At 41.0% G+C, this 27,582-nt stretch overlaps 1 protein-coding gene and 1 pseudogene across 8 annotated transcripts in view; one reads left to right on the top strand and one right to left on the bottom strand.

Annotated features, from left to right (window-relative positions):
* Positions 1-27,582, bottom strand: part of DOCK4 (dedicator of cytokinesis 4) — a 421,803-nt gene that overhangs the window by 45,781 nt on the left and 348,440 nt on the right. For all 8 annotated transcript variants that reach the window (XM_088018529.1, XM_028104818.2, XM_088018530.1 and 5 more), the window contains 7 exons: positions 20,562-20,710; positions 18,773-18,858; positions 14,031-14,126; positions 13,130-13,190; positions 8,894-8,987; positions 1,812-1,960; positions 15-101 (listed from right to left, as the gene is read on the bottom strand). In XM_088018529.1, the coding sequence (XP_087874655.1) occupies positions 15-101; positions 1,812-1,960; positions 8,894-8,987; positions 13,130-13,190; positions 14,031-14,126; positions 18,773-18,858; positions 20,562-20,710 (722 nt within the window). The remainder of the gene's footprint in view (positions 1-14; positions 102-1,811; positions 1,961-8,893; positions 8,988-13,129; positions 13,191-14,030; positions 14,127-18,772; positions 18,859-20,561; positions 20,711-27,582) is intronic.
* LOC114210554 (serine-threonine kinase receptor-associated protein pseudogene) lies at positions 25,836-27,148 on the top strand (annotated as a pseudogene).

A 27,582-nucleotide genomic window follows, 5' to 3' on the forward strand; every position in this document is an offset into this window, starting at 1 on the left:
TCCAGGTTCCTTACCCTCATCTTGCTCAGGTTTCTGTAGTCATAATAACTCTCATACTGCTCTGCAATCTTCCGGCACAAGATGATGCCGTTCTCCCAACACTGTGGACAAACGAATGATATAAATGCTGATGATCCCATGACATTTACTTATTTCCACCCAGAGGTCAGGGTGGGACTGCTTTCAGATCATCAAGCCTTACTTCTTAATCTTTATAACCTACCTTTAATAGTATCACTGCCACTTTAAGCTTGATAACAGCATGCAATGAACATGTAAATTATTAAAGATCCTTAGGAAGTGAGAAAATATGATCCACCACAACAGGCATTAACATATGGTGTGGAAACATTTTCTGGTGTCATTTCAGAATCATCATCTTGAAATAACTACAGTTCTACCATGGCCAAGTAGATGAATAAATGGGCCCTCGGTGCTAAGGAGGGAATTACCACTGACCCCTAAGGCCCAATTATCCACAGCTGGATTCCTTGCTTGGCTCAATTGCACTTGTAAATTGTGGGGATCTAACCCAGCTGGTTACTCTCAGCAGAAATGCAAAAATTCTTTCATCTAGCCCAAGTGTCAGCAAACTTTTCTACACAAGGCCACAGAGTAAATAATTCAGGCTTTGTGGGCGATACAGTCTTTGTCACAACTACCCAGCTCCACCATTAAAGCACAGAAGCAGCCAAAATGGATAAGCTTGTCTGTGTTGCAATAAAACTATCATCTAGGGACACTGAAATGTGAATTTCATGTAATTTTTCATCTGTCAGATATTCTTTTTCTTGTGGTATCTTTCAAACACTTAAAAATGTAAAAGCAGTTCTTAGAATGTGGGCGGTACCAAAATGGTGGGTGGTGAGCCATTTCACCCATGGGCCATAGTTTGTAACCCCTGATCTAGCAAAAACCCCTTGGAAGGGCCAAGATAAGCAGAACCGAGATTTTATAACAACTTATCCTATAGATGGAAACTTCACCAGAGGAGGATGCAAAGGCATTTCCTTGCTATTAATGTAACAAATGATATGTCAGGGTATTTAGGTACATAATAAAGGAGGATAGGAAAGAGGCAATTTCCTTGCATCAAATTATGCAATTATGTTTTGTAAAAGAATGACAGCCACTGTTTGTATTTTAGTCTCCTGTTTAACCTTGGCATTTGGGGAGATATATTTAAATCGAAGACACCAATAGCATCCAAATGTTCAAATCAAATAAACAACTGTTGTCAGATTCTTAAGTCTTCCTAAAGGGTATTGCAAGACCTTGAGGAGGGAGATGGGGTGGAGTGAGGTAACGGGCTGAATGGCATCATCAGGTCAGTGAGGTTTTTCGATACCCAGTGGCATCTCTTAAAACTATGACAGGATGCCATAACATTCTTTAAACAAAGTTAGTTTCATTTATTTTACCTTACCAAAAAAGTGGAATGGGGCAGAATACATGCTAATCTGGGGAGGTAGGTGAGGGGTGGTAATGGTTTTTCAGAGAATAAAATACCTGGGTGTCAAAACCTACAGAGCAGTGTTTTTCAGAGTATAGCCCCAAATTTGTACACATTGCAATTTCCTCAAGTCCTTGTTAAAGTCAGAAAATCCCCTGCCCCATGCCAGACATACCCAATCAGAATGTCCAGAGGTGGGACCTGGGAATTTTAGCAAACTCCTGGGTGTTTTTAATGCACATTAAAATCTGAGGGTGCCTGGCTTGAGGAGGTGGGCATGAAAAAACTATAAATGAAAGGTAACATGACACCAATACAACCACCTTGAGAGAGGCCATGGGTGGGTAGGGCTACTTACTTTGCCTCGGTCAAAATTTTGGATGATAGCCAGGTGCAGGTGCTCCTTGCGTTGCCATTCTGTCTGCATGGGGTAGGTCAGGAACTCCCGGAGGGGCCGATCGGACCATTCCAACAGCTCATCGTATAACAGGAGAGTATATGCAGCCTCTGAAAATTGAGTGGGAAGGCAATGATCAAGACCAGGACCCCTGGACAGCCTCCCCTCAAATGGGGCTGGTTTGGGGCAAATTGGAAAAAATATTTTTTGAATTTCATGATAATGAAGAAAAATGTTCAGGATATATGCAAGAGCCAGTTAATGAGTGATGACTTCCCCCTGAAAGATGGAATTATCAGAGATTTGTATTTCATCTTTTGGCTCCCTACATTCATTCTTCCCCTCACTTCTCTTCCCATACCTCTTCCTTGTTTCTACAATGCCTGTATGCTGCTGGCATAATAAAAATGTTTAAGGATATATTGTTGGAGCTTGTTCAAAGAAATAGGGAGACATGCCTCTGACTGTTGGGGAAGTTCCCTGGTAAATCACTTGGGGTGAGACTGTGGGCATCTTCCAAAGGATGTGATTAGGAAACAAAAAATGGTAATTAAATTCTTTTTGATAATAAAAGGCTGAAAAATTTGAAAATGGTGTTTGGTGGCAGGGTTACGGTATAGGCAGAATTTGGGAGGGACAAAGAAGCCAGAGAGGAGCTAAATGCAGAGAAGAAAAAGAAAAAAAGAAATCTAGTAACAGAGGAGGGATTAGAAAGGGCAGAAGTGTTGGTAAGAAGTGTGTGTGTGTGTGTGTGTGTGTGTGTGTGTGTGTGTGTGTGTGTGTGAGAGAGAGAGAGAGAGAGAGAGACAGAGACAGAGACAGAGACACAGAGAGAGATGACTATTGTGTGTTGCGTGGTATGACCCTCAGTTGGCCCCACAAATCTTCAGTAAAAGTTACTTAAGTCATTACATGTTTGGTGCGGTTGGGATTTCCTGGGAGAACACGTAAAGAAGTAATATTCTAAAATATTTTTTTTAAAGATTTATTTATTTATTTGATGGAGAGATAGAGAGAGAGCACAAGTAGGCAGAGCGGCAGGCAGAGAGAGAGGGAGAAGCAGGCTTCCCACCGAGCAGGGAGCCCGATTTGGGGCTCGATCCCAGGACCCCGGGATCATGACCTGAGCCGAAGGCAGACGCTTAACTGACTGAGCCACCCAGGCACCCAAGAGGTGATGTTCTGTATACACACATGGAAATGGTAATCTATAGGCTTAAGCACAGTTGACAGGTAGTGCATTTAACAGAGTACTTGCCATTCTGCAGGTCTCTTCCTGAATCTTAAATATGGCCAAACAAATCAATAGGAACCACAGTTCCATTGTCACTGATGAAGGACTCCAATAATTATTTTGTTCCTTTAATATTATAGTAACCAACTCATTTATTAAATGGAATAAAGTAGACAAACCCTTATGTTATTAATCCATTTAATTATTATCCCTGTATGTCTCTTAAAAGATGTAATAGTTGGCACCTGGGTAGTGCAGTCGGTTGGGTGTCCAACTACTGATTTCAGCTTGGGTCATGATCTCAGGGTCATGAGCTCCAGCCCCGCGTGGGGCTCCACACTCAGCGCAGAGTCTGCTTGAGTTTCTCTCTCCTTCTCCCTCTGCCCCTCCCGCTCGTGCTCTCTCCCTCTAAAATAAATAAATAAATCTTAAAAAAAGATGTAAGAGTAGCTTTTAACAAAATATCAATAAATAGTCATTCTTAATCTTCATTTATTTGCCTTAAGAGTAACTACACGTAAAGCTCTAAAGTAGCAGGTTAAGTCCTATTACTATGATTTGGCCATCTCAGCGTGTAAAATGTAGTTGTAATAAGAAAGGCCTGGGTCCCTATCACTTTTCTCTTGCCTCTTACTTGTGGAAGTCCTGTGAGGCACAGGCTCTGGCCTTTTTTCTTCTTAATTACCTTTGGTGAGCTTAGTCTCCTGGCTTCAATAACTGCAAAAGCTTTCATACCCCACCAGCAGTCTCTTATTCCCCTCTGTTCAGTTTGCACACGGTTACCAGTATGATCTTTCAACTGCAAAGGATCATATTGCTCCCCTGATTCCAAGTAGCCAGTGACTCACAGTAGCTAACAGTAAATGTAGGATTCCTAAAGGGACAGAGAAGGCTGGCCATGATCTGGTCCCTACCAACCTCTGCTCACATTTCCCACCGTCCCTCCTCATAGTACACGTAAGAAGGAGCTCACTGATGTTTCTCCTAAGAAGCCTCCAGCCTCCCTGGTTGGAGCCCCTTGACCCATCATCAGCTTTTGCTGAATGAAACAAGATGCATCCTGATCCGGAGGTAGCTGTACCAGAAAGCTGCCCAAACGGGGACGGAGGTACCTTCTGTTTTAACGGGCACTAGTCAAATTCTATCTTGTCGAAGTTGTACGTGACACGGACAGAGGAGAGTATTGGCTAAAGGGTATTGGTAAACTGGCGGATGCAGAAACAGAGCTGAATCGCCACAACGCAGGTTGCCAAGGAAGATGGCTTTTGATGGGACAAAAATGATAATAATGACAGTCAGATCTGCGCTGTATCTGAACAGCTTTCTAGTTTTCTGAGCCCTCCTGAGATGACTTCCTGATCTTTAACTCCCCACATATCCTTACAATAAATGCCAAGCATCTAGGAAAGCCCTAAGTGTGTCCTTGTTCCTCTGTGTGAATAATCCATGGTTCCCTTCATTTACCACATGGATGACAGCTGCAGCCTCTTACCGACTGCTCCTTCAAGCTTTGGCCCTGCACTGCTGAGTAACTCCCTTTTCTCTTAATACACAGCTCTGGAATGATCACTTTTGTCTCTCAGATTTCTTTTGTGTCTCCCCCAGTACCCAAGAACTAAAAAAATACCCTTGCGAGTAATCATTTCCTAGTGAAAAGGATGAAAAGGACCAAGCGAACCCCTTCCCCCGGCTGAAGCCTTCAGCTGCCCACAGGGAGTGACTGAAAGGGCCATGAAGGTCAAATTCACGGAGCCAGAAAGTAGAATGGTGGATGCTAGAGACTGCGGGGAGGAGAAAATGGGAGGTTACTGTTTCATGGGTACAGAGTTTCGGTTTGTGCAGATGAAAAAGTTCTGGAGACCGAGAGCGGGGATGGTTGTGCAACCATGGGAATCATACTTCGGGCCACTGGACTGTACACGTAAAACCAGTTAAGATGGTAAATTCTATGTTACGTATATTTTACCATAATAAAAAAAATTACAAGGGTGGGGGGCAATGAAGGGTTTTTAGTCCATCTCAACTGCTTTCCAAATCATGCTTGCCCTGGGGTGGTCCAGGGGTGAGGCAGAAGATGAGGGGTGGGTGTGCCCCTGTGGAGTCTGGAAAGATAAGCAGGGATTGGCAAGCCATCAGAAGAAGCTGACTAATGACTGAATGGTGACATGGAAAGGTGTGGAATAAATGACACCTGTCTCAGAATCTGATTCCGGACAAGAATGATGTCTCTCAGGGGTCAATGGTGTGTGTGAAGGAAGCCACACCGTGTCAAAACAATGTGGTAAGTGCTTTACTGAAGCCTGAAAAAGGTGCAATGGAAAAAGAGTTGGAATCATGAACTCAGCGCATGGGAGGGGCGGGCATGGAGTTGCTGTGGGAAAGAAAAGGAAAAGAATTCCGGGAAAAGATAGTAAAAGCACACGCCCTTAAGGATGGAGACAAGGAAGTGGTAAGATGAGCTGCATAGACAGGGGTTGGTTTTATTACGATGGACCTTGAATAAAGAGTTTGAACTTTTTTTTTTTTTTTATAGAAGATACCAACTGAAAACTGTTGTATCTAGAGAAGGGGCTGGTGAAATTGTCTTAAAGGGCCAGACAGTAAAAACTTTATAATTATAATAACATAATTATAATGATTTATAATCTGGCTTGCAGGCCACATGGTCACTGCAACTACTCAGTTCTGCCTTTTGTAGGTACAGAAGAAGCCACAGACCATGGCCGCCTCAGTGGGTGTGGCTCAGTTCTAATAAAACTTTTTTCACAAAATCAGGTGGTTGGTCTGCAGGCTGTAGTTTCTGCCCCTGCTCCGGTGCTAATTAAAAAGCAGCCCAGGTGTGAGATGATGAAGGCCTAACGGAGGCAGCTTGAGTGGAAACAATGAAAAGGACGTGGTTTTGAGAGATTGTTAGGAAGGGAAATCCACAGAACACGGTGACTGATGATTTGAGGGAGGCTCAGAGATACCAAAGAGAACATCAAGATCTCCACACTGAGAAAAGAGTGATGCTGTTAATCGATACAGTGAAACTGTAGCTGGAAGCATTATTTAAAATCTGGCCACACAAGGACCATTTCAGAAAGGATTACTTTCTTTTAAAGCTGGATGAGGGACCACAATTCAGGAGTTCCTGGGAAGAATGGTGAGGCAAAAGACTCAGATTTATAGTTCCTACATCCAGTTAAAGGGTTCTTTTCTGGTTACGATGTAGTGAGGACCTTGTATCGTATCTTTCCCCAACTAAAAACCCTAGGCACGATATATAAGGTAACTCTTGGAAGATTCTGAAGAGTAAATAAGAGAAGGTGGGCAGAGTAAGAAAATCAATACTCAAAGAATGACCATAAAAGAGTGAGTTCACGGTTTTTATTTTTTTGCCTTTCATATCTCCTGGCTTTGCCGTCCTGGTCTCCTGGAACTACAAAGGGAAACGGAAAGAAAAAGCTCCCAGGAAATTTCCTCTGGGCAGAGGGTTGAGATGAGGACCCTTCTGGGGTCCTTCTAGGACCTTCTAGCCTCCCCCCGAGTCCTGGGAACACAGCGCAAAGCTGCGGTGCACACAGGGAGGGCTTCACAGTGGAAGCAGAGGCATCCCCGGCTTTCTTATGTTGAGTGCTTGGCCCCCAGGAAGACCAGCTGTAGGGAGTGCATCACGGTGTGGGGAGGATCAAGTCTTGGCTTTGACTAATTTGACTCCGATTAAGTGAGAGTGCTAGGAAAAGGAGCCCTTGGGAGAAAGGAAAAGTGAGGAAGATCACAGAGAGGAGGCACACAGAGAAAGGGATTTTTAAATGTTGTGTATGATGTCCTGGGCTCACCTGCAAGCTGCACGTACGTTGAACAGACCAGAATCAGCATAACAGAGCTTTTGAGAAATGGAACTATGGTACAGACCACTGGTTAGGTCCCAGGCTCTCCCTGGGTGACATATATGCAGGACAGACCAGAACAGTATGGCGAAGGCTTTGAAAATTAAGCAGACATTGGAATCGCAACCTTCAGAAGGTGGCTTAGGACTTGAGGTTTGAATCTAACTGGACTGTCTGCTGAAATTAAAAAAAAAAAAAAAAAACCCTCAACATTCTCCAGAAGGTTTGAACAGAACCCAGAGTCTCATAATATTCAAAATGTTCATGAAACAACCCCAAATGACTTGACATTCAAAGAAACAGGATAACTGAAAAATTTCAAAGGGAAAAGGCAATTAACAGATGCCAATCCCAAGATTCAGTTGTTGGATTTACAGATAAATACTATGAAGCAGCTATTATAACCATGCTCCTTAAAGTATAAGGGAACACTCTTGAACAGAAAGATATAATTTCCCTACAAAGAAATGGAAGCTAAGAAAAGAAAAGAAAAGAAAAGAAAAGAAAAAAAACCAAAAGTGGGAAAGGAAATTTTAGAAACGGGTGATACAGTAACAAAAATTAAGATTTCACTGGAAGGGCTCAGTAGCTGAATGGAAATGGCACAGAAGAGTCTGGACTTGCAAATGGACCAACAGAAGTTATCTAATTTGAACAAGAAAGAAGAGAAATTGGGACAAAAAAAATGAACAGAGCCCCAAGAACTTACAGAACAATACCAAAAGGCCTAACATTCACGTCCCTCCTAGTTCCAAAAGTGAAGGACCAGTGCAGAAAATACATTTGAGGAAATAATGCCTGAAAACCTCCCAAATCTGGTGAAGGAAATAAGTCTGTAAATTCAAGAAACACCATGGACCCAAACAGGATAATCTTAAAGAAAGCCATGCCCATATACATCATAATCAAACTGCTGGAAACCAAAGATAAAGTCTTGAAAGCAACCAGAGAAACTTATACATTATACACAGGGACACAATTTAGATGACTGTTGATCTCTCACTGGAAACCATGGAGGCCAGAAGACAGCACAGCAACATTTTTCAAGTACTGAAACAAAAGAACTATCGAACTAGAATTCAATATCCAGCAAACGTATCCTTCAGGGATGAAGGCAAAATGAAGACATTCTCCGATGAAGGAACACAATAAGAAATTCTTCACCGCTAGATCTACTTTTTTGTTGTTGTTTTGTTTTTAGAGATTTTATTTGTTTGAGAAAGAGAAAGAGAGACAAGGAGAGGGAGAGAGAATGTGCAGCAGACTCCGCACTGAGCACTGAGCACAGAGCCCAGAGCCCTACTCAGGGCTTAATCCCACAACTGTGAGATCATGACCTGAGCAGAAACCAAGAGTCAGCCACCCAATTGGCTGAGCCACCCAGGCGCCCCTCACCACTGGATCTACTTTAAAAGAAATATGAAGACAAGTTCTTTAGGTTGAATAAAAATGATAACAAAGAGGAACTGAGAACTTCCATGAAGGAAGAAAGAGCAACACAAACAGTAAATATATGAGCAAATTTGATAGACTATTTAATCCTCTTAAATTCTTTAAAATAGGTATAACTGTTAAAGTAAAAATTACTTTATCTAGTGGGGTTTTCAATGTATGCACACGTAATACGTAGGACAACTACAGCATAACGTTATTTAACTTGAAGTGGTAAAATACCAACTGTAAGTAGACTCTGAAAAGTAAGATATGTATTTTGTACTCCCAAAAGCAACCTCTAAAAAACAATGCCAAGAGATATAGTAAAAAAGCCAATAAATTAAAATGAAGTAGCTAGAAACAGAGATCCAGTTAAAAATTTCAATTTCAAAGTACAAATGCTTGAGTCCTCAGCTCTAATTATACAAAGCAAAGGAGTGACCATGTATAATATACCAGAGTCCAGCCCACTCTCCCCAGCCTGAGCCAAAAGACAGAATTACCTGTGAAGTTTTGCGCTTTGAGATGCAGATCATAGAGTTTGTGGATGTAGCGTATATACATCTCTTCCTTGTTTAGTTCAGTCTTATAGAAGTTCTGTAAAAAAGAATACAAGTATGGATCATTCCTCAACAGTTAGGCCTGCAAATCGCTGCTTTTTACTCTGTGAAATTCTGTGTCTGGAACTATAAGAATGGATGTATTTTTCTATATAAATGTCTTTTTAAAAATTAAGGAAGGAGGCCCAGTGATATACTTTCAATGCAACACTGTGTTAAACATTACCTAGCAATTATTGGATAAGCTGGTAATGCTTGGAGAGTGTTACTGCCAGTGACTCACATTTCTTTGGTACTCTATTATTTTTTTGTTAGTGTTACTGTCTATTCAACTAAAAAAATACTAAAAATAACAGATGAAGCTGCTTACTAAACCTGAGCACTGATATTCAAAGGATAGTTTAATTTCAAATAGCACACATATTTGCTCTTTAAGGAAAAAAAAAGTTTCTAAGATCTATAGGTAAGGATGAATAAAAATAATGTAAAAGCATTTTTTCTTCCCCTGAAGAATCACATAAAAGAGGGTAAATGAAAATGCTCTTTATTGGTAAGGTATTATTCTGAGTTTCTTGTGTTGGAGTTTCAAAATCTCCAGTAAAGGGATTATTAACAAGAGATTTCAAACTATTATTAGAGGTGCATGCTTATCAAAGATATTTTATTTTTAAAAAAGTATCTGGATCTTACTAACCTTCTCTAAAATGTTTTTAACATTAGTTATGAAAGATTCAACTTTGACTTACCTGGACACATAATGTTGGCTTTTTAAAGCTGTAAGCTATAAACACCCACATGTACTCCTTCACCACATCCTACAAAGTACCTTAGCCCTCACTGAACTTAGTAAACATAGGAACAAAAATGTACATGACATTAGGTTCCAGCAAAAGCAGGATGCCGTGAGGTTCTAAATGGGGCACTTATTTTAAGCAGATCATTGTGAATTATGAAATCGCTGCACAAGCCCTCTGAACTGTTATCATTGTTGTTGACTGATCCTCGCTGGTATGGGGAAGACGGGAAAATGAGCAGGGATAGGGGGAAAGACCAGGAATTCTAAAAATCTTAGAAACTGATTAGCTAGACAGGGCTCTGGTGATGAACCGAACTACCCAGTGTGGTTGCTTAAATTGCACTTGGCTTCAAGCCCGCGGACCTTCTGTCAAATGCACTTTCTGTCCACTACCTAATAGTGTCTGTTCTTCAATATGAGAACTCTTATAACCTTGAGATACTGACATGTAGTTGAATGCCTCACAGATTTTTTTTCTTCCAATTTATACCACTATCCTCCCCCTTTTCCTCTTGCCTCCTATAGATCTTGGCATTCCTTAAAAATCTAAGTAAATAATGCTATTCACATCTCTCTTATTACGACCAAATTCATTTTAACTAGCAAGATTTGTTGTACTGTAAACACAAGTCTAACAACCCCACAGCAGGCTTTTTACATTATTAAGGGATGATTTGCTCTAATAGCTTTCTGGTAAGAAGCAGCATTTTTGGGGGAACAAAATAAGTGATCACTCTGTAAGTGAATAATTCTCCTTAAAAGTTAAAAAGAAGAAGAAAAATCTCTCCAGTCAGTAGATGAGAATTTTTCACATATGTCTGGCAAAACTTGTGACACAAAGAACAAAACAATAATTGCATTTCCTAGTATGAGTCATGTCAAACATTATGCATTTTGACCAATTTAACACTACAGTTTAACTTCAATCTTGTGAAGGAAGCCAGAGCTCTCCTGAAGACAACCTGGAATTAATCTTTCCAAAGAGTTAAGGAAATCTCTAAGAGGAAGTGAGTAGCTGAAGACAACCATATTACTACTAGAAAACATCAAGAATTTTCCATATGGACTAGAAGCTAAAAAGATTAGCTTCGAAGTTATATACTTGGCACTTTGATAATAAGCATTCTTGTGCTAGTTTGAAATTAGAACAGCTTTCAAAATGTTAACATTTTCGGGGCACATGGGTGGCTCAGTCGGTTAAGCATCTGCCTTTGGCTTGGGTCAAGATCCCAGGGTCTTGGGATAGAGCCCCGTGTCGGGCTCTCTGCTCAGGGGGGAGCCTGCTTCTCCCTCTCTACCTGCCTCTCCCCCAGCTCATGCTCTGTCTCAGATAAATAAATAAATAAATAAAATCTTTTTAAAAAATGTTAACATTTTCTATAAAGACTGTTCTTGGTCAATGTAAAGCCAAAAGGATAAATTCTTTGTGTCAAGTGAATTCTGCTGGGGCCACTGATTTTATTAGGTCTCTGGCTTATTCCTACTGGGCGACTACACATATTTCGAGCAAGCATTCATTCTTTCATCCGGGGAAATGATCTCTTCTGTTACGCCAACTGAGGAAATGAACCCAGAGTCTGCATGTGCCTGTTTACCTCCACACAGAGGGCACTGTGGCAGAAGATGGAGACAAGGGAAGAAGATTCTTCTGGAATAAGATCAAGGTTGTCCTTCGAGGTTATTTATGCAACTCTGTGGCCAGTGTTGGGGAAAAGCTGGGGTTAAGCTGATGGACTAAGAAGACTGAAAGCTTACAGAGCACTTGGCCCTTCTGCCCAAACACTGATGCACAGGTAGGGACATAGAGGCAGCTCGGGCTGAGGATCTCGAACATGGTAAAGGGCTGGCAGTAGCAGGCAAGACACTGGGGAAGACTTAATAATGACGATGTTTGAGGTTAGAAATGAGGGCTCAGAGGGGAGGTGAGTGGGCTGACCTTGTGAGTCTGGCCCGGGGGCCTGAGGTCACTGCTGGGTCTGATGACAAAAATTATGTCAGAAAGTGCGCCAAAAGATGGGGCCGGGTAGAGGGCTCTCGGGTCTCACTATTTTTAGTGACCGAGTTGGGAGGTGGAGATGTGGGATAAGAGTTCAAATGTGGAAAAAAAAAATTTAAAAAATAAAGAAAAGAAAAAAAATGCAGAACAAGCATTGGGTGTGGTAAAGGACACAGGCATCTACTCGGAGGTGAAGCAGGGTGCAGCGAGGACACAAATCAGGGAAACTGATAACAAGAGAGCAGAAGTCCTGAGCTTTGACAGGGGCTGTGAGGGGAAGACACAGAACACATTGGAAAGACTGAAGCCGGTGAGTTGGACAAGACAGATGAGAGTGGGGGCAAAAGACACTTCCACGGTGCCGACCAGCAGGGCACGTGAGCTATTCCAACAGAGTCAGGAGAAGAATATCTGTACAAGTACTTAGAATAGCTGATGAGGTTTCATCTATTCTGCAACATCAGAGAAAGAAACCGTGGCACTCACAAATTTAGACCTGGAAGCAGTCACATAGTCCTGTATTTCATATCTGACTAAGGGAAACTCTGCAAGGCATCAATATTAATATATATATTAATATATATAAGAATTATATTAATATATGAGAATTTCTATATTAACTATATATATAATTAATATATAATTAATATAAATATATATATATCTAAGAATGTCTCTATGTATGGTCATTCTTTAGTTCTGTGGTGAGAATACCATCCTATTTATCAGTTAGTGATGAGACATTTTCATACAATTTAGTTTTCCAGGACAATTGTGGCTTAGCCTGTCTTCCTTACATAATATTTAATTTTACTCCAAAAAAATGTCCTCTTTGGGTGATCAATTATATGGTCATCGCAGTTATAATGCAAAACTTCACAATAGTGGTATTAGACAATTTGCAAACAAGCTAGAGAGTGAAAATTAGTATGTTAAACAGAAATTGTCATTTGTTCACAGAAGAAGAGATGACTAATATTCATTAAAATGTAGAATGAATATAAGAAGGAGGACAGAAAGAAACTGTCTATACAGAAGTAAAAAGACCTCTCTATCTGGGGACATGGTGCCTTCTTCTAGGAAAGCCACAGAAGACTCCCGGATGGTAAAGCTCCACAGGAGAGGAGGGGGCATCACTCTCTGATCTCACAGAGCCTCGGGGGGCAGGGCGGGGTGCAGTGCGTGCATTCTGCAATGTTCGCAGCTGAGAATTTTCTGGGATTTAATTCAACCTGAAGCTTGCTATGCTTCTTTTGAAAACACTTCCAAGCTCTTCTAAGAAACATCCAGATAAAAACACATTGTAAACTAAAAACAAACAAAACAGTATTTCTGTGAAAAATCAAACGTTAGGATATAAGGAGGAAAAGGGGAATAGTTTACTAACCAGAAGGCTAACTGTGCAGCCAATCTTTTTGCCATCTACCTCTCCCATTTTCATGCAGTCCCTAAAAACAAAAAGCAAGAGTCAGAACTCAGAACTTCCTTATTAGGGGCAAACACAGTTTCTTCTGGGGGAGGGGGGTGGGGAGTACTGTCAGAGACCCCAGGCAATTCGCAAGTTGCTGTAGAGAAGGAGGCTCTGGGGACTAGGGGAGTGGCCCCAGGCTGCAGGATCTCAGGAGAGACGCTCCTGAGCACCAGTTTCTGCTGCACATTTCCCTTGCCTGTGGGCTCCGCTTCCTCTCATTCGCGCAGGGTGTGGGGCGGGGGGGAGACGGTGGAGTGAAGATGCGTTCTTATACACCTTCTTCCAGAGGGGTGGGAAATAGCTGGAAGCCTGGCCATCAACAACAAGAATGAGGGTTTCATTCTTAAAAGAAAAATACCATGCATTTAAGTGGGATGAACTGCTTTAACAGTTGAGATAATTTAAAAATCAAAAAATTACATCTATGAAAGGTAAATAGTGTGTGCTTCGCACCCCACCTCCCTTCATAAGAAAGCAGCCTGACCGTACAATTCTCTGTTACACTGTCTTCACCCTAAAACGGAAGGATCTACTGGTTCTAATGGCTGAATCTAAACACCAAAAAAGATCCCTTTACTCATGGGACTCTGAGAACCTTCTCAATTCACTCAGACTTTGAAAGAACAGTCCACCGAACAAAAGAGAGAAAAAGGGACAAAAATCAACTAAAAACTCAGAGCCAGCGAGTTAGAAGTCCATTATCTTACTGCACAAGGTTCTGTGGGCTGATTAACTCCAGCGGGAAGTTGACTGGATCCTAACTCTCTGATTTTCCAGCTGGAGCGCAGCACTTCTGGGAAGCAGGGACTCGGCTTACCTGTAATCTAACAACCTCTCCATCAGACGAGTTACAGTGGCAATTAATGAAACGCCACTTTCCCTCCATGTTTCCCGCTCAATTTTCTTTAGTAGACTGGAAAAGAAAGAACCCAGGGCATTTTCAACATTTATTTTTATCAGTCACCATGACAACCATCTTACTTTCATCAGTACCTTAAATGCCTTAGCAACCACTGCAACATCTCACAAGTAGCACGATTTGCACACAATGTCTTACCTAGGATAGGGACCAAATAGTGGAATTCTAATCCAGGAAGCATTGACAAAGCAAATTGATTTTCAGATTATCCAAGTCATAAAACACGAACACATGCATATGATCATATTTTCAAAATATACAAGCACCCCACAGCTCAAAGGCATTCTCCCCTAGCTTCTCTCTTACACTAACAGAGGCTTGAGCCTTACCACAGCAAACACCGTGAAAAGCGAAAACAGGAGTACCTCTAAGTTTACTTTGAAATAAGATCTTGCTGTTATTCACATAAAAATGTTTTCCTACCTCTCGGTAGAATGCATCTTCATCCAGGCAATTTTACTGCAATGCAACTGCTAGAGGAAAATCCTTGTACAGACGGTATGACGTTTTGCGTTTTTTCCTTTCCCTTCACATTTGCCCACTCAATACATATTGTACTATCTGTGCACTCAACAGTTTCATTCATTTTGTCATTAATCACAGGGGATTGTCTATGTGGTTGTTAGAGCAGATTGATGACAAGTACCGAACCACATTCTCTCCTCCTACATTTTCCCTAATCTTAAGCACCTTGGAGCAGAGGCACTATGTAAACACAGAATCACAACAATCAAAATAATCAGGATCTGTTTGACTTTCACTCCTGCCTCTTGGCAAATTAAGCATACACTTGGCAAAGCGTTTATGACTAAACTTTCCCAAAAGATAAAAGTAAGAACACAGGCATGGCAATGTGAGGCTCCTTCCCCACCCCTCTGCATTTAATGATCTTTTCTGTCTAAAATCTTGTTTCTCTTTCATCTTGGTTTCGGGAATAAGAGAGAGAGAAAACATTTCTCACAAGTACAATCTAAGCCAATCATATATTGTGTTTAAAGGAAAAATAAACATTAAAGAAAAAAGCTATTCTGCCAAAGCTAGCTAGCTTGCTTCCTTGCTTCCTTGCTTCCTTCCTTTCTGTGGCTATGTTCTCTCCCAATTTCCTTCTCTATTTCTTCTCGGTGTTGCCATTCCAACACCAGCCTTCTGTCTTGTCTCCTCATCTGTTGCCTCTGCATCCCTGAGCATTCGTTTCCTGGTTTATTCTGAACTGCTTCCTAGATTAAGTGGGGGGAGGGAGGGAGAGAAGCTGTACACCATGGGATGGAGCCCACCCTGACTAATCTCCCAGGGAAGGTCCCCTAGCTTGTTTAAAATGTGTTTTCTTTTAAGAACCCTCTGAACAGCACCTGTTTTAAGCTTAAATGCCAAACTGGTATTGAATCAAGTACTCAAATGCAAATCTGCCTGCCAAAGCAATGCAGGATGATGTAGAAATTTCCCCAAGTGACAGCCCACACCTCATATACTTTACAGGCTGAAAAACAAAGAACTCAAGTTAAGTAATAATTCTAAAAATATATGGAGACTTCTTTTATGGGCATGAATTTCATTAATTTGCACAGCCTCCTGATGCAGTAAGAAATCAGAGCTACATAAACCCTCTTGTAAGAAAAGGCACAGCTCTGCAGAGTCCGCTTAACCTTGACTAATCCCAGACCCAAATGTTAGGACCAAGTCTAGAACCCAATTCATGTGCTTTCACAGCTAGGCTTGTTCTTTCAGTCGGGAAGCTTGTTCTCCCAGTTTATCTGATACAAACTGAGAAGGGGAGCCCATCAGAAAGAAGAAAAGAGTCTAGATAACTTCGGTGAGACTGGGTGTTTTTATTTGGTCTATAATCATGCCCATGTGCCCATGCTGAGTACACAGGGAATTCATCCAGTAACAGTGAAGGGTGATTTCTTATTGCTAGTTGACAGGCAATGGGCCTCCATAATACTGGAGAGCTGGATAAACCAGAATCCTATAGGATGACATAATGCTCAGCAGGTTCTTACTCTGTGAAAAAATATTAACAGGGGGAGGTAGAATCTGACCCTAAATCTGCTTCTCTCTATAACATCATACAATGTTGTTGAGGCCATCACTCCTACAAGAAACACCTGTGTCTGCCCATGCTCTACTTAATCCAAAGAGTCAGACACCTGAGATCTGTGTCGCATATCCACTCTAAAATTAAATGTGTGATCGCCATATGAAGACCTCTGAAATGACCTGGAGTCTTATTTAATTATTTAGTGCAACATATGAGAAAGAAGTGAGAGGGATGGTGGCTCTTCTGGAAAGTGCCCTACTGTGTGCTCCCACAGCACAGTCACTGCAGCATCCCCAGCCCTAGGAGAGTACCTGACCCAGGGAGGTGCTTGGTAAATAAAACCAAACAAGTGAACCAAGCAGAGCCAGGGGAAGCAGAATTTAGTTCTGACACTCTATGCTGGAGATTTCACACTGGTGTCTATGATCTACAATTGCAGCATTATCAAAAATAATAAATCCTGACTTGTACTTATTCAAAAAGATGGAGTATGGGTCCATGAAGATAATGTTGGGGGTAGGGGTGGGGAAAGGTGAGCAAGCTCTTAGGAAGGAAACCACGGCAACTCCTACATGTTCAGGAAGCAGGAAGCTACTTTCAGCTTCTGAACAAATTTGAAGAAGTTTTCAATATGAACTACAGAGAACAAATGAGAATCTGTACCATAACGGCATGTGTTCCTAATTCATAACGTGTGCAGTGACTCACAGTGCTTATACTAATTCATGGTGACTTCTATTGCCGAAGAAGTATTTCATCGTTTCCTGAAATACAGTTAGCTTTTCACTTTCTTTTCTGAGCCCAGGTAGTAATGATATTTAATTATCACTTTAGGTTTTATTTAATCCCAATATGCTAATGAGAAAAGCATGAAAGAAAAATATTTATAGTAACATTTCTAATAATATGCTAAAAATCACAAAAGAAAAATAATCTCCATTGAATGAATCAGGCACCTTGAAACAGTCTTAACTAGAGAGGTTTAATATATTAATTACTGGTTTGATTCTAATGTCAAGGTACATCTTCTGTTTCAAAGCCCCACTTATACACAAGCAATCCAAATTGCAAGCTATAGGCCTTTATTAAAGTAGATAAGAGGCACTATAAAATGATGTATTTATTAATCTTGTGAATTTATTATAAATAATTAATCACAAATCTCAAGAGATTCATTTCACTGAGTGCTTTCTCATTTTAGTTCTTTGTTCAAACCAAGGACTAGTAACTGAAATGAGAGGAGTTTTCAAAGGCAATTTATTACACTGGATGAGGTTTTAATCAGAGTTCTTGCTAAACTCCAGCTGTCATGAAACACAGACGCTTTGTATACTAGAATGAACGAGGGCTTGGTGAATAATTACTAAAAGTTCCAGTTTAATTACAGTATCAGAAGAAAATGGTTTTGTTCAGGAGTCAGTACAAAGAATGTATTTTATCATCACCCACCATCATCCCAAGAAATCTGTATACCCCTTCTTGGCTTTTCCTTTGAATGTAATTTTCTTAAAAGGTTCAGGGATGATTTTGAATCAGGCAAGTTGAAACCTATCAGTCACTAATAATACTTTCTAAACCTGGATACTAATATATCTACTTTTCTAAATTAATGATCATAAAACCAAGTATACAACTTGGCATTTGGCTATCAGTTCTGAAGCATTAATAGTTTGACGTGACGCTTGGGCACACATACAAGGCAGAGCATACTCTGTGACAGAAAAATGTATCGCTGAATGATTTCTGTACTTCTGAAAGAACTGCAAACATTTTCCAGGCACAATGAGCTAGTCCTGCCTCCAAAAAGAAACACTTTATCAATATACTAGGACTGAAAGTGGCTAAGATCCATAGAAAACTGTAGAGAAAACAAGTGTTGGAATTAAACCCCTAAAGTTCTAGAACACTCTTACATGAACTCTCTGGCCATCTCACACTGTGATGAAAACTTGGGATAAGCCATTCACCCTGGACTGCGATCACATTCTATTAGGAAGGACAACCTCAAACTCCCCTTTAGTCTGTTGTTGTTCTAGCTTCCATCCAAATCCAAATCACAGAAATTTACTAAAAACGACTTGCTTCTGCGATATTCTAATAAGAACATTTAGAAAGCAATTAATAATGCTGAGTGAGCAATCAGTATCGATGAATCAAATCAAGTGCTGAAAAACAGATGCCAGGTAGGTTAGTTTCCCCATCAACAAATCAGCCAAGGATATCCTGCTTTGGAAAGCATTGCACACGAACACCATAATCACACCATTGTCCCTCCCCCCCCCACCCGCCCCCTTTTCCCACTCTTAACCCTACTTAAAATCATTATCTTGCAGCCCCAGCTTTAATTCTTAGGCTTGAAAAGAGTGAGATTTGTTACAGAACACAAGTGACCTGACCTAATCAGAGATTAAAATAAGGAGCCAGGTCTAATCATCAACATAATAAGATTCATTCACCAGAATTAGGCAATTATCCTTTATTTCACACTCCACAAAGACAAAGCACTCCTGTGAGACCCAAGCTGTCTTTGCAGCTCTCAGCCGCCCAGCACTGACACCAAATCCTCTGAATGGAATCGACTGGAGATACACATATTACTCACATACTGTTGAAGAGCTCGCGGTATGTTTCATCACCTTTGCCTTCGGACATCAGGCTATCCAGTTTGTCAATTAGCTTGGCTTCCACCTGAAACATACCCAAATATTACTCCCTTTCCTCCCCTTCACAAGTGGGATCTCTAGGCAAACCGAAAGGTATTTATATCTGCAAGGAAAAAAACCACAGTAAATTTTGTGAAAGCGACATTAGCATAAGCTGTGGTTAATAGCAGACACCCCCTTGGAATTCTAGAGGGCTAACGGAGATGGAGCAACATGACTTCAAACTCCCAGAGGGGTATCATTTGCTGCCACCAAAGACATCTATTTGTTGACTCAAACACAAATGCTTGCAGCCCAGCTTAAACATTTGAATTTTTTTAAGAGCCATAAAAACTGGCAAGTCTACTTATTTATTTTTTTTTAAATCACTAGATGTGTAAGAACATTAGCAAAGTAACATACCCACAGACATTAATTTAAATCTCTGATGTGTTTTGTATCTATTTTCTTTCTCAAAACAGTTCGAGGTTGCACTAAATCTTTGCTCAAGTTGAGAACTTGCCTTATCCATGTACAGATGGTAGATCCATAGAAAGAGTCTAAGTCAGCAATAAGCTACATGAGAGAGAAAGGACATATTTCCCGAAAAACTGCAGTCAAAACATTTGAATCTTCAAGAATGTAAACTCCTTGGGCCTTGACTACCAGGAAAGCAGAAATATGCCTTCGTCTAGCTGAGACAGAAAGACAGAAAATGAAACACCCCTGCATGGCCAGAGAGAGGTAAGCCACTACAGATTGGGAGGGATATTTGACTTTGTCAAAGGACTAAGTTCAGTTATTCCTTTGAATCAAATTCTAATAAGGCTATGAAGACCAAAGGGAAGGAGAGTGGCCCCGCCCCCCCGCAGGTACAATTTTAAAATAGCCTTCCATTCAGTTATTAGCTTTCTTGAAATGAGGTATCGAAACAGGTAAAATGCCATGCTTCTGCAGTAGGAGGGTTCTGTGTATGCATTCAGCTCGCTCGCAGAGTTGATAATCATTCCCCAAATTTGAGAAAGCCTTCATTTGGAGAAGCATGAAGGCGGGGGGAAGCAGATCCTTCACACAGGTGACTGAGTACAGGTCAGCGAGGTGATTATTCGAACAGAAAGAAGGCGACTATCTCCAACTTGAGTGACCTGGCGTGGCAAAAGCAGCTGATTTCTTATGTAATCTGGTTTTGTAATAAAAACATCTATTCTTTCCAAAACTGGAGCAGAGCAGTCAGAACCTATGTCAATGAGACATAATAGGCTCATCCAGGAATCTAGATGCAAGAATTTCCACTGCTCTCCTGTTTAAATTAATTATCAACACTTCAAGCAAAAAGCAATGAAATACACTGTGCATCAAATGCTCAAAACCTAGCCATTCACCAGGTGCAATGTGCAGACCACAGAGAGGTCAATGATTTTAAGAATCATTAAGCTTCTGATTCCTCTGTGTTGTGTCTAACTGGGAACAGATCAAGTCTCCGCCAGCTCTTCAACAGAGACCCTGGAAATCACAGAAGTTTTCAGCAGAAAGGGATTTTAGAGCTCCCCCAGAGGCTCAGGGAAACATAGGACTGCAGAGGTGACCAAGGCCACCAGGAATGGGAGAAGGCAGGTGAGGCTGGAATCTAAGTCCCTTGACAGCTGGCTCAGTGCTCATTTCCCAACTCGGAGTTGAATCTGGTAGCTCAGAGATGCTCGAGGAGAAATGAAATTCTCCCCAGCTGCTCTGAGAAGCTCATCCGCCTACCTGTTTAAAATTGCCACTCCGCCTCTGCTCCCAGTCCATCATATCATGAAAAATAGGAATCATGACATTCCGGAGATCTGGCTGGGGTATCAAGGTCACTTCTAGGAAAGGGCCAATCAAGGCAGGAATAAAATGAAGCTTGTGCTCTCCTAAATTGAATAAAACATTTGAGTTTCAGTATATTTAATCTTAGTAGGATTTCAGAAAATTAATATCATTAAATTTATTATAAATGATTGCCACAAATATATTCAATTATAGTTGTCTCTCCAGGCAAGAAAGTATTTTCCTAAGCAGATATATAAACAGTGAATTTCCATACGTTGATTAATATTTCTCCATCATTTTTCATGAAAAAACTGTGGATTTACTTTTTCACAGTTCAACCAAAAGCTCTGAGATACCATGAAAAATTACACCACAAATTAAAAACGACAAATTAAAATTACACCAAAAGTTAAATCATTGGGAATTGGTTATGTACACTCTTACACAGTCACACATCAAAATTTTTATGCAGTCACTAAAACTGAGGCTTAGGAAGGATAATAGGCAAAGCTTTTCGATAGAATTGAAAAAGCAAGGTACAATACAGTATGGACAGGTACCTCTTACATTAAAAAAAAAAAAAGCTCTATGTAATAGTCAAGAAGATTATATCCCCTAACGTTAACCATGAAGGTTATCTCTGGGTGGTAAGAGTAGAGTCAATTTTTATATATGAAAAAAAGTGGTCCCTGCATTGTACAAATTTTCTTATGTTTTTAAACATAATAAACAGCCTAATAGAAAACTAAATGGTAATCCAAAAAAGGGGAATGTGAATTTTCTAAAAAGATTACACTTTAACAACAGTGAACTCAAAATGGTGTATTAACAAAGTACACAAAGTATGGTGCTGATGCTTCATTGAAAAGGAAGGTAGAGGGTCGGATGACACTGATGATTTCATCTAGCAGGTGAGTGTCGTGTTCCATCCATTACACTAATGGTGTATGTTAAATCTCACAGTTTTACTTTGATAATAAGAATACTGCATGCAATGGAAAACACATCACTTCTCAAGTGCTAACCTTGAGCATTGTGGCTGAAAGCATATGACACTTAAAGCATCCATTTAAAACCCATAGAACAGGTTGGGAAGCTGGGCAGAAGAGAGCTGGCTTCATGATTAAGATAGTTTCCCCCTTATTATTCTTTTCTACCTCTGATCTTTTAGTAGTAAGGATCAAATACACACAAAATCATATTGTTCAGAGTTACTGGCACATTTTGGAGTTACATACCTTCACATTAATTTTCAATTTCTCTTTGTTTTCTGTACTAGGAGGCATTAGGGTGGCCAAAGAGCTCAGAGGTATACAAATCCAGGGTACAAATATACAGTTTACATTTATACTGACTTTAGAGGGGCTTTTATTTTTTATTTATTTTATTTTTTTTTAAGATTTCATTTATTTGAGACAGAGAGAGAGAGAGCACACACAAGGAGGGGCAGAGGGAGAAGGAGACTCTCCACCGAGCCAAGAGCCCAAGACCCTGAGATCATGACCTGAGCCAAAGGCAGACGCTTAACTGACTGAGCCACCCAGGCGCCCCTTATTTTTTATTTTTTGATACAGTGAGTGGTGTGGGGCAGAGGGGCAGAGGGAGAGGGAGAGCATCTTAAGCAGACTCCATGCTGAGTGCCCGGATACAGGGTTTGATCTCATGACCCTGAGATTGTGACCTAAGTGGAAATCAAGAGTCAGATGCTTAACCCACTGAGCCACCCAGGCACCCCTAGAGGGGCTTTTAAAAGAAAGAATAGGAAAGGAAAAATTTGGAAATTGGAAAAAAATGATGAGTGAGATTAGAGACAGACAAACCCAAGTGGGTGTTTGTGAAGTCATTGTGTTTTGTGACTGAAAGTGCCTAGAGACAGTTCAGCCATGTTCAGGATGTGGCCCCCAACCCTTTTCCTCAGTGCTATGGGACCTAAGCAGGACACAAGTCATAGGCCTCGGCCTATCCGAAAGTCCCTTTCCTTCCCAACACTGAGGCCACATCGTCTTTTCCTTTCTCTTTGAGGTTTTTCATTAAAAGTAACTTGTTTGCTCACCATCTTACTTATCCATACCCATTATGTGTGAGGAATAAACTTGGCTTAGAATTCTTTTTGCTTTCCTACCTTTCTCTGTGACCCAGGTACAATCGTATCTCTCCCAAGGGACTCCTTAGTTTTCCTCATCTGACCAAGAACACCTCCTTCTTACTCATCAGAAGAAACTTCCTTATTAATCTAACCTGGTGTATTTTCCTCCAAAAGAATGAATCCTTTCAAGACGGACAAACTCACTGTGGCAGAATAAAGAGAACCATCACTCCACAGTTCTTCTCCCTGTATCTCCCCCATCTTCCCAACATACGCGTTTCAAGCAGGGAGCGAGCAGCCAGCTTTTGCGACTGCTTTCCTTGGTTACGTCTGTCAGGGCAGAAAGGAGCAGCAACCTGAGCTCCATCACTCTTACTGTCATTTGCAAAAGCCTGACCCACTCAGTGCTTACTCAAGACATCCTGACAAGAGAGGAGAAGAGAGAGAAATGGGAGACGGAGACTTCTGGCCCAGCCTGAGATGAGCAGGCCTTACATACGGTCCCTGAGCCTGCCCCTAGGGGATGGCTGCCGGGGTTCTGGGTCCACCACAGATGCTGTGCCCCAGCAGAGCCACACTCTGAAGGGACCAGGAACGCAGGACAAAGGTCACCTTGACATACGACCAATAACCAGGATGGCCTCCCCACAGGTGTGAGACTATGTAAGACACCAAATCTGGGCATAGCTTTTGGGTGTGTATGGGGGGAGGGGAGATAGAAGTGGCAAGAAAGACAAAATAAAACGGAATTTCCTGCCAGCCCGAATAGTCCTCCCTTGCCTATTGAAATGAGACTCAGAGCTGCTACATTATGATCTTCGTTTTTAATCTTTCCTGAGCCTGGCATCCTTTGGCCTCTCTAAAGAACATCAATAGCATGCACTTATTTATCACTGTTTCCCTGACTATTTTTGAATTACTTTGTTAAAAAGAAAACTCTATTTATAGACATTTTACAACCTGATTTTCTTCTTTTTAAAAAGGTTTTTACTATGTATTGTTCGGTGACAGATAAGGACTACATTTATCCTGGTGAGCACTGAGTAATGTACAGAATTAGAATTATTATGTTGTACACTTGAAGCTAATATAACATTGCATGTTAATTATACATCAATAGAACATTTTTTTACTATGAAAAATCTTACAGGTACACAAAATTATAAAGAATACTAAAACAAATCCCAACATACTCATCATCTAGCTTGAAGAATTATCGACATTTTTGCCAATCTTGTTTCACCTATCACCCCATTGATTTTTCTCCCCTCTAGGGTACTTTAACGCAAGTCTGAGACATCATATCATCTTTAACAGGTGGGAATAGATAGATAGATATATATAATCACAATGCCTTTATTACTTCTAACAAAGGCACACAATTCCTTAATCTAAAACTCAGCCTAACGTACACCCCAATGGTTATAGCAGCAATGTCCACAATAGCCAAACTATGGAAAGAGCCTAGATGTCCATCAACAGATGAATGGATAAAGAAGATGTGGTGTATATATATATATACAATGGAATATTATGCAGCCATTAAAAAAACCGAAATCTTGCTATTTGCAACAACGTGGATGGAACTAGAGGGTATTATGCTAGGTGAAATAAGTCAATCAGAGAAAGACAAGTACATGATCTCACTGATATAAGGAATTTGAGAAACAAGACAGAGGATCATAGGGGAAGGGAGGGAGAAATGAAACAAGACGAAACCAGCGGGGGAGATAAACCATAAGAGACTCTTAATCTCAGGAAACAAACTGAGGGTTGCTGGAGTGGTGGGGGGTGGGAGGGATGGGGTGGCTGGATGAGGGACATTGGGGAGGGTCTGTGCTATGATGAGCACTGTGAACTGTGTAAGACTGATGATGAATCACAGACCTGTACCCCTGAAACAAATAATACATTATGTTAATAAAAAAAATAAAGTAAAAAAATAAAATAAAACTCAGCCCTATTAAAATTTCCCTGATTGTCCTAAAACATGTCATTTACAAGTGGTTTCCTTCAATCATAATCCAAACAAAGTCCTTACACTACATTTTATGGCCTCATTTGTGACTGACAGTCGATAGGCCACACCTATTTTTAAATCACTGTACAGGAAAGCATGAAGATAGCCTTATTTACTGAAAACATAGTTTGGGAACACAGAACCTGCATAAACCTGAACAGACTCTCACCAGAGAAAACTTAATTTCTCCTCGATTAGCAGAGCAAAATTTTGAGCTATGTATGACAACAGCAAAATAAACTTTACTTAAATGATTTCTTTTTAAACTGAAGATTTAGTATACTTTCTCCATCTCTAATTGTCAGCCACATGGTCTTGTTTTGAAGTATTTAGGGCATCTGCTACTTGGGCTGCTGAAGTTTTATATTTATGAGCACAAAACGGCCTGTTAGGGAAGTATTGATTTTTCTATGGCAGTTACAAGACACTATGTTTGCAAATGTGGAAAAAAAAGCCCACTTTATATTTAGTAAGAATGTTAGTTCAACTAAAAATAGCAAGAAAAAACTTACTCTTGAAGCACAATGAATGCCAAAGGTGGAACACAGTAGTCAAGACTAGTCTCTTTCTTTGCAGACTATTCCTCTAAGCATAGTACTAATGTGTAAAATTTGGGGGGAACCTATGCCTTCCCCCTTCTCTTGACAGGGCATTTTTAGTCCTTCCACTTGGAAATGAAAATACTGAGGAAAAACACATTTAAGAAAAGGTATTTACTTTTCACTGCTTGATCTCTACTCTTCAAAAGTACATTATTTTATCAAAACCACAAGGAAATGTCACCTCACACCTGTTAGGATGGCTACTGTCAAAAAATAAAAAAACAGACGGTGCGGGTCGTGGCCGCCGGTTCTCCGGTTCTCCCCCTCCCCTACTTTCCTCCCTCCCTCCCTTTCCCTCCCTTGGCGGCTATGGGTCGCCCGTCGCAGACTCCCTGACCCATCCCCAACCCTTTCCTGACCTCGGTGCTACTCGATTGGCCTCTTTTCCCTGTTTCTCGGCCCAGCCCCAACCCCCAGTGTCAGGGTGGGGGCCTTGAGCCAGAGGCTCTGCGGCAGAGGAAAGAAAAAGACAAGACGACCCTCGGCTCCACATCCGGATCGCTCGGTTCACCGCCGCCATGGCAATGAGGCAGACGCCGCTCACCTGCTCGGCCATACGCGGCATATGGTCCATTTGGCCTTCAGTGGCATCACGCCCCTACGGCTATTTCTTAATCAGTGCTTGCAAAGACGGGAAACCTATGCTACGCCAGGGAGATACCAGAGACTGGATTGGAACATTTTTGGGTCATAAGGGTGCTGTTTGGGGCGCGACATTGAATAAGGATGCCACCAAAGCAGCTACAGCAGCTGTAGATTTCACTGCCAAAGTGTGGGATGCTGTCTCAGGAGATGAACTGATGACCCTGGCTCATAAACACATTGTCAAGACCATGGATTTTACGCAGGAGAGTAATTACTTGTTAACCGGGGGACAGGACAAACTTGACACATATATGATTTGAACAAGCCTGAAGGAGAACCTAAGGAAATCAGCGGTCACACCTCTGGTATTAAAAAAGCTCTATGGTGCAGTGAGGATAAACAGATTCTTTCAGCTGATGATAAAACTGTCCGCCTTTGGGATCATGCTACCATGACAGAAGTGAAATCTCTAACTTTTAATATGTCTGTTAGCAGTATGGAATATATTCCTGAGGGAGAGATCTTGGTAATAACCTATGGACGATCTATTGCTTTTCATAGTGCAGTAAGTTTGGACCCAATTAAGTCCTTTGAGGCTCCTGCAACCATCAATTCTGCATCTCTTCATCCTGAGAAAAAATTTCTTGTTGCAGGTGGTGAAGACTTTAAACTTTACAAGTATGATTATAATAGTGGAGAAGAATTAGAATCCTACAAAGGACACTTTGGTCCTATTCACTGTGTGAGATTTAGTCCTGATGGAGAACTCTATGCCAGTGGTTCTGAAGATGGAACACTGAGACTATGGCAAACTGTGGTAGGAAAAACATATGGCCTTTGGAAATGTGTACTTCCTGAAGAAGATAGTGGTGAGCTGGCAAAGCCAAAGATCAGTTTTCCAGAGACAACAGAAGAGGAGCTAGAAGAAACTGCTTCAGAGAATTCAGATTCCATCTATAGTTCAACTCCTGAAGTGAAGGCCTGAGCATTGGGCATATGCCACAGATAATGTACCAGTTATGGACTAAAACAAGCAAGCAGAGAAAAGCATCAGCCTCCCAGAGTTACTCTCTGCTTAAGGCAAACATGAGCAGTAAATAATGGGGAATGTGAATTAGCTCCAGTGCTGGAACTAACTTGGTGTTACCTGTACGTGAAAAGGCAAGAGTATCAGATGAAGGCAGGTGGAATTAGGCTCTTGTGGTATGATGGCCTGTTGTCTTTTTAGTGAATGTGCAAGCCAACATCCAATTTCTCTTATTACAGTTAGATTTCTTGTAGCTGTTTATGTTATTATGGAGAAGAAAAATATATTAGCCTATTTTTCTGACTTTTCCCTTAAAGCAGAAAGCCTTTTTTTTTTTTTTTTGCTTTAGTTGTAAAGAAGAGGGAATACATGATAAAGTAATGGTTTGATTTCTCTTTCATTGTACATTGCTTCTGAACATCTAATTGTTTTAGTTGTCTAAATAAAATGCCTCTAAACAAAAAAAATAAATAAAATAAAAAAAGGAGGGGCGCCTGGGTGGCTCTGTCAGTTAAGCATCTGACTCTTGATTTCAGTTCAGGTCATGATCTCAGGGTTGTGGGACTGAGCCCCACATCAGGCTCTGTGCTGGGTGTGGAGCCTGTTTAAGATTCTCTCTCTTCCTCTCCTTCTGTTCCATGCCCTGCCCACAC

The sequence above is a fragment of the Eumetopias jubatus genome, unplaced genomic scaffold, assembly GCF_037043125.1.
Source record: "Eumetopias jubatus isolate StellerSeaLion01/CBP00866 unplaced genomic scaffold, mEumJub1_p1.0 scaffold_14, whole genome shotgun sequence".
NCBI classification, from domain to species: domain Eukaryota; kingdom Metazoa; phylum Chordata; class Mammalia; order Carnivora; family Otariidae; genus Eumetopias; species Eumetopias jubatus.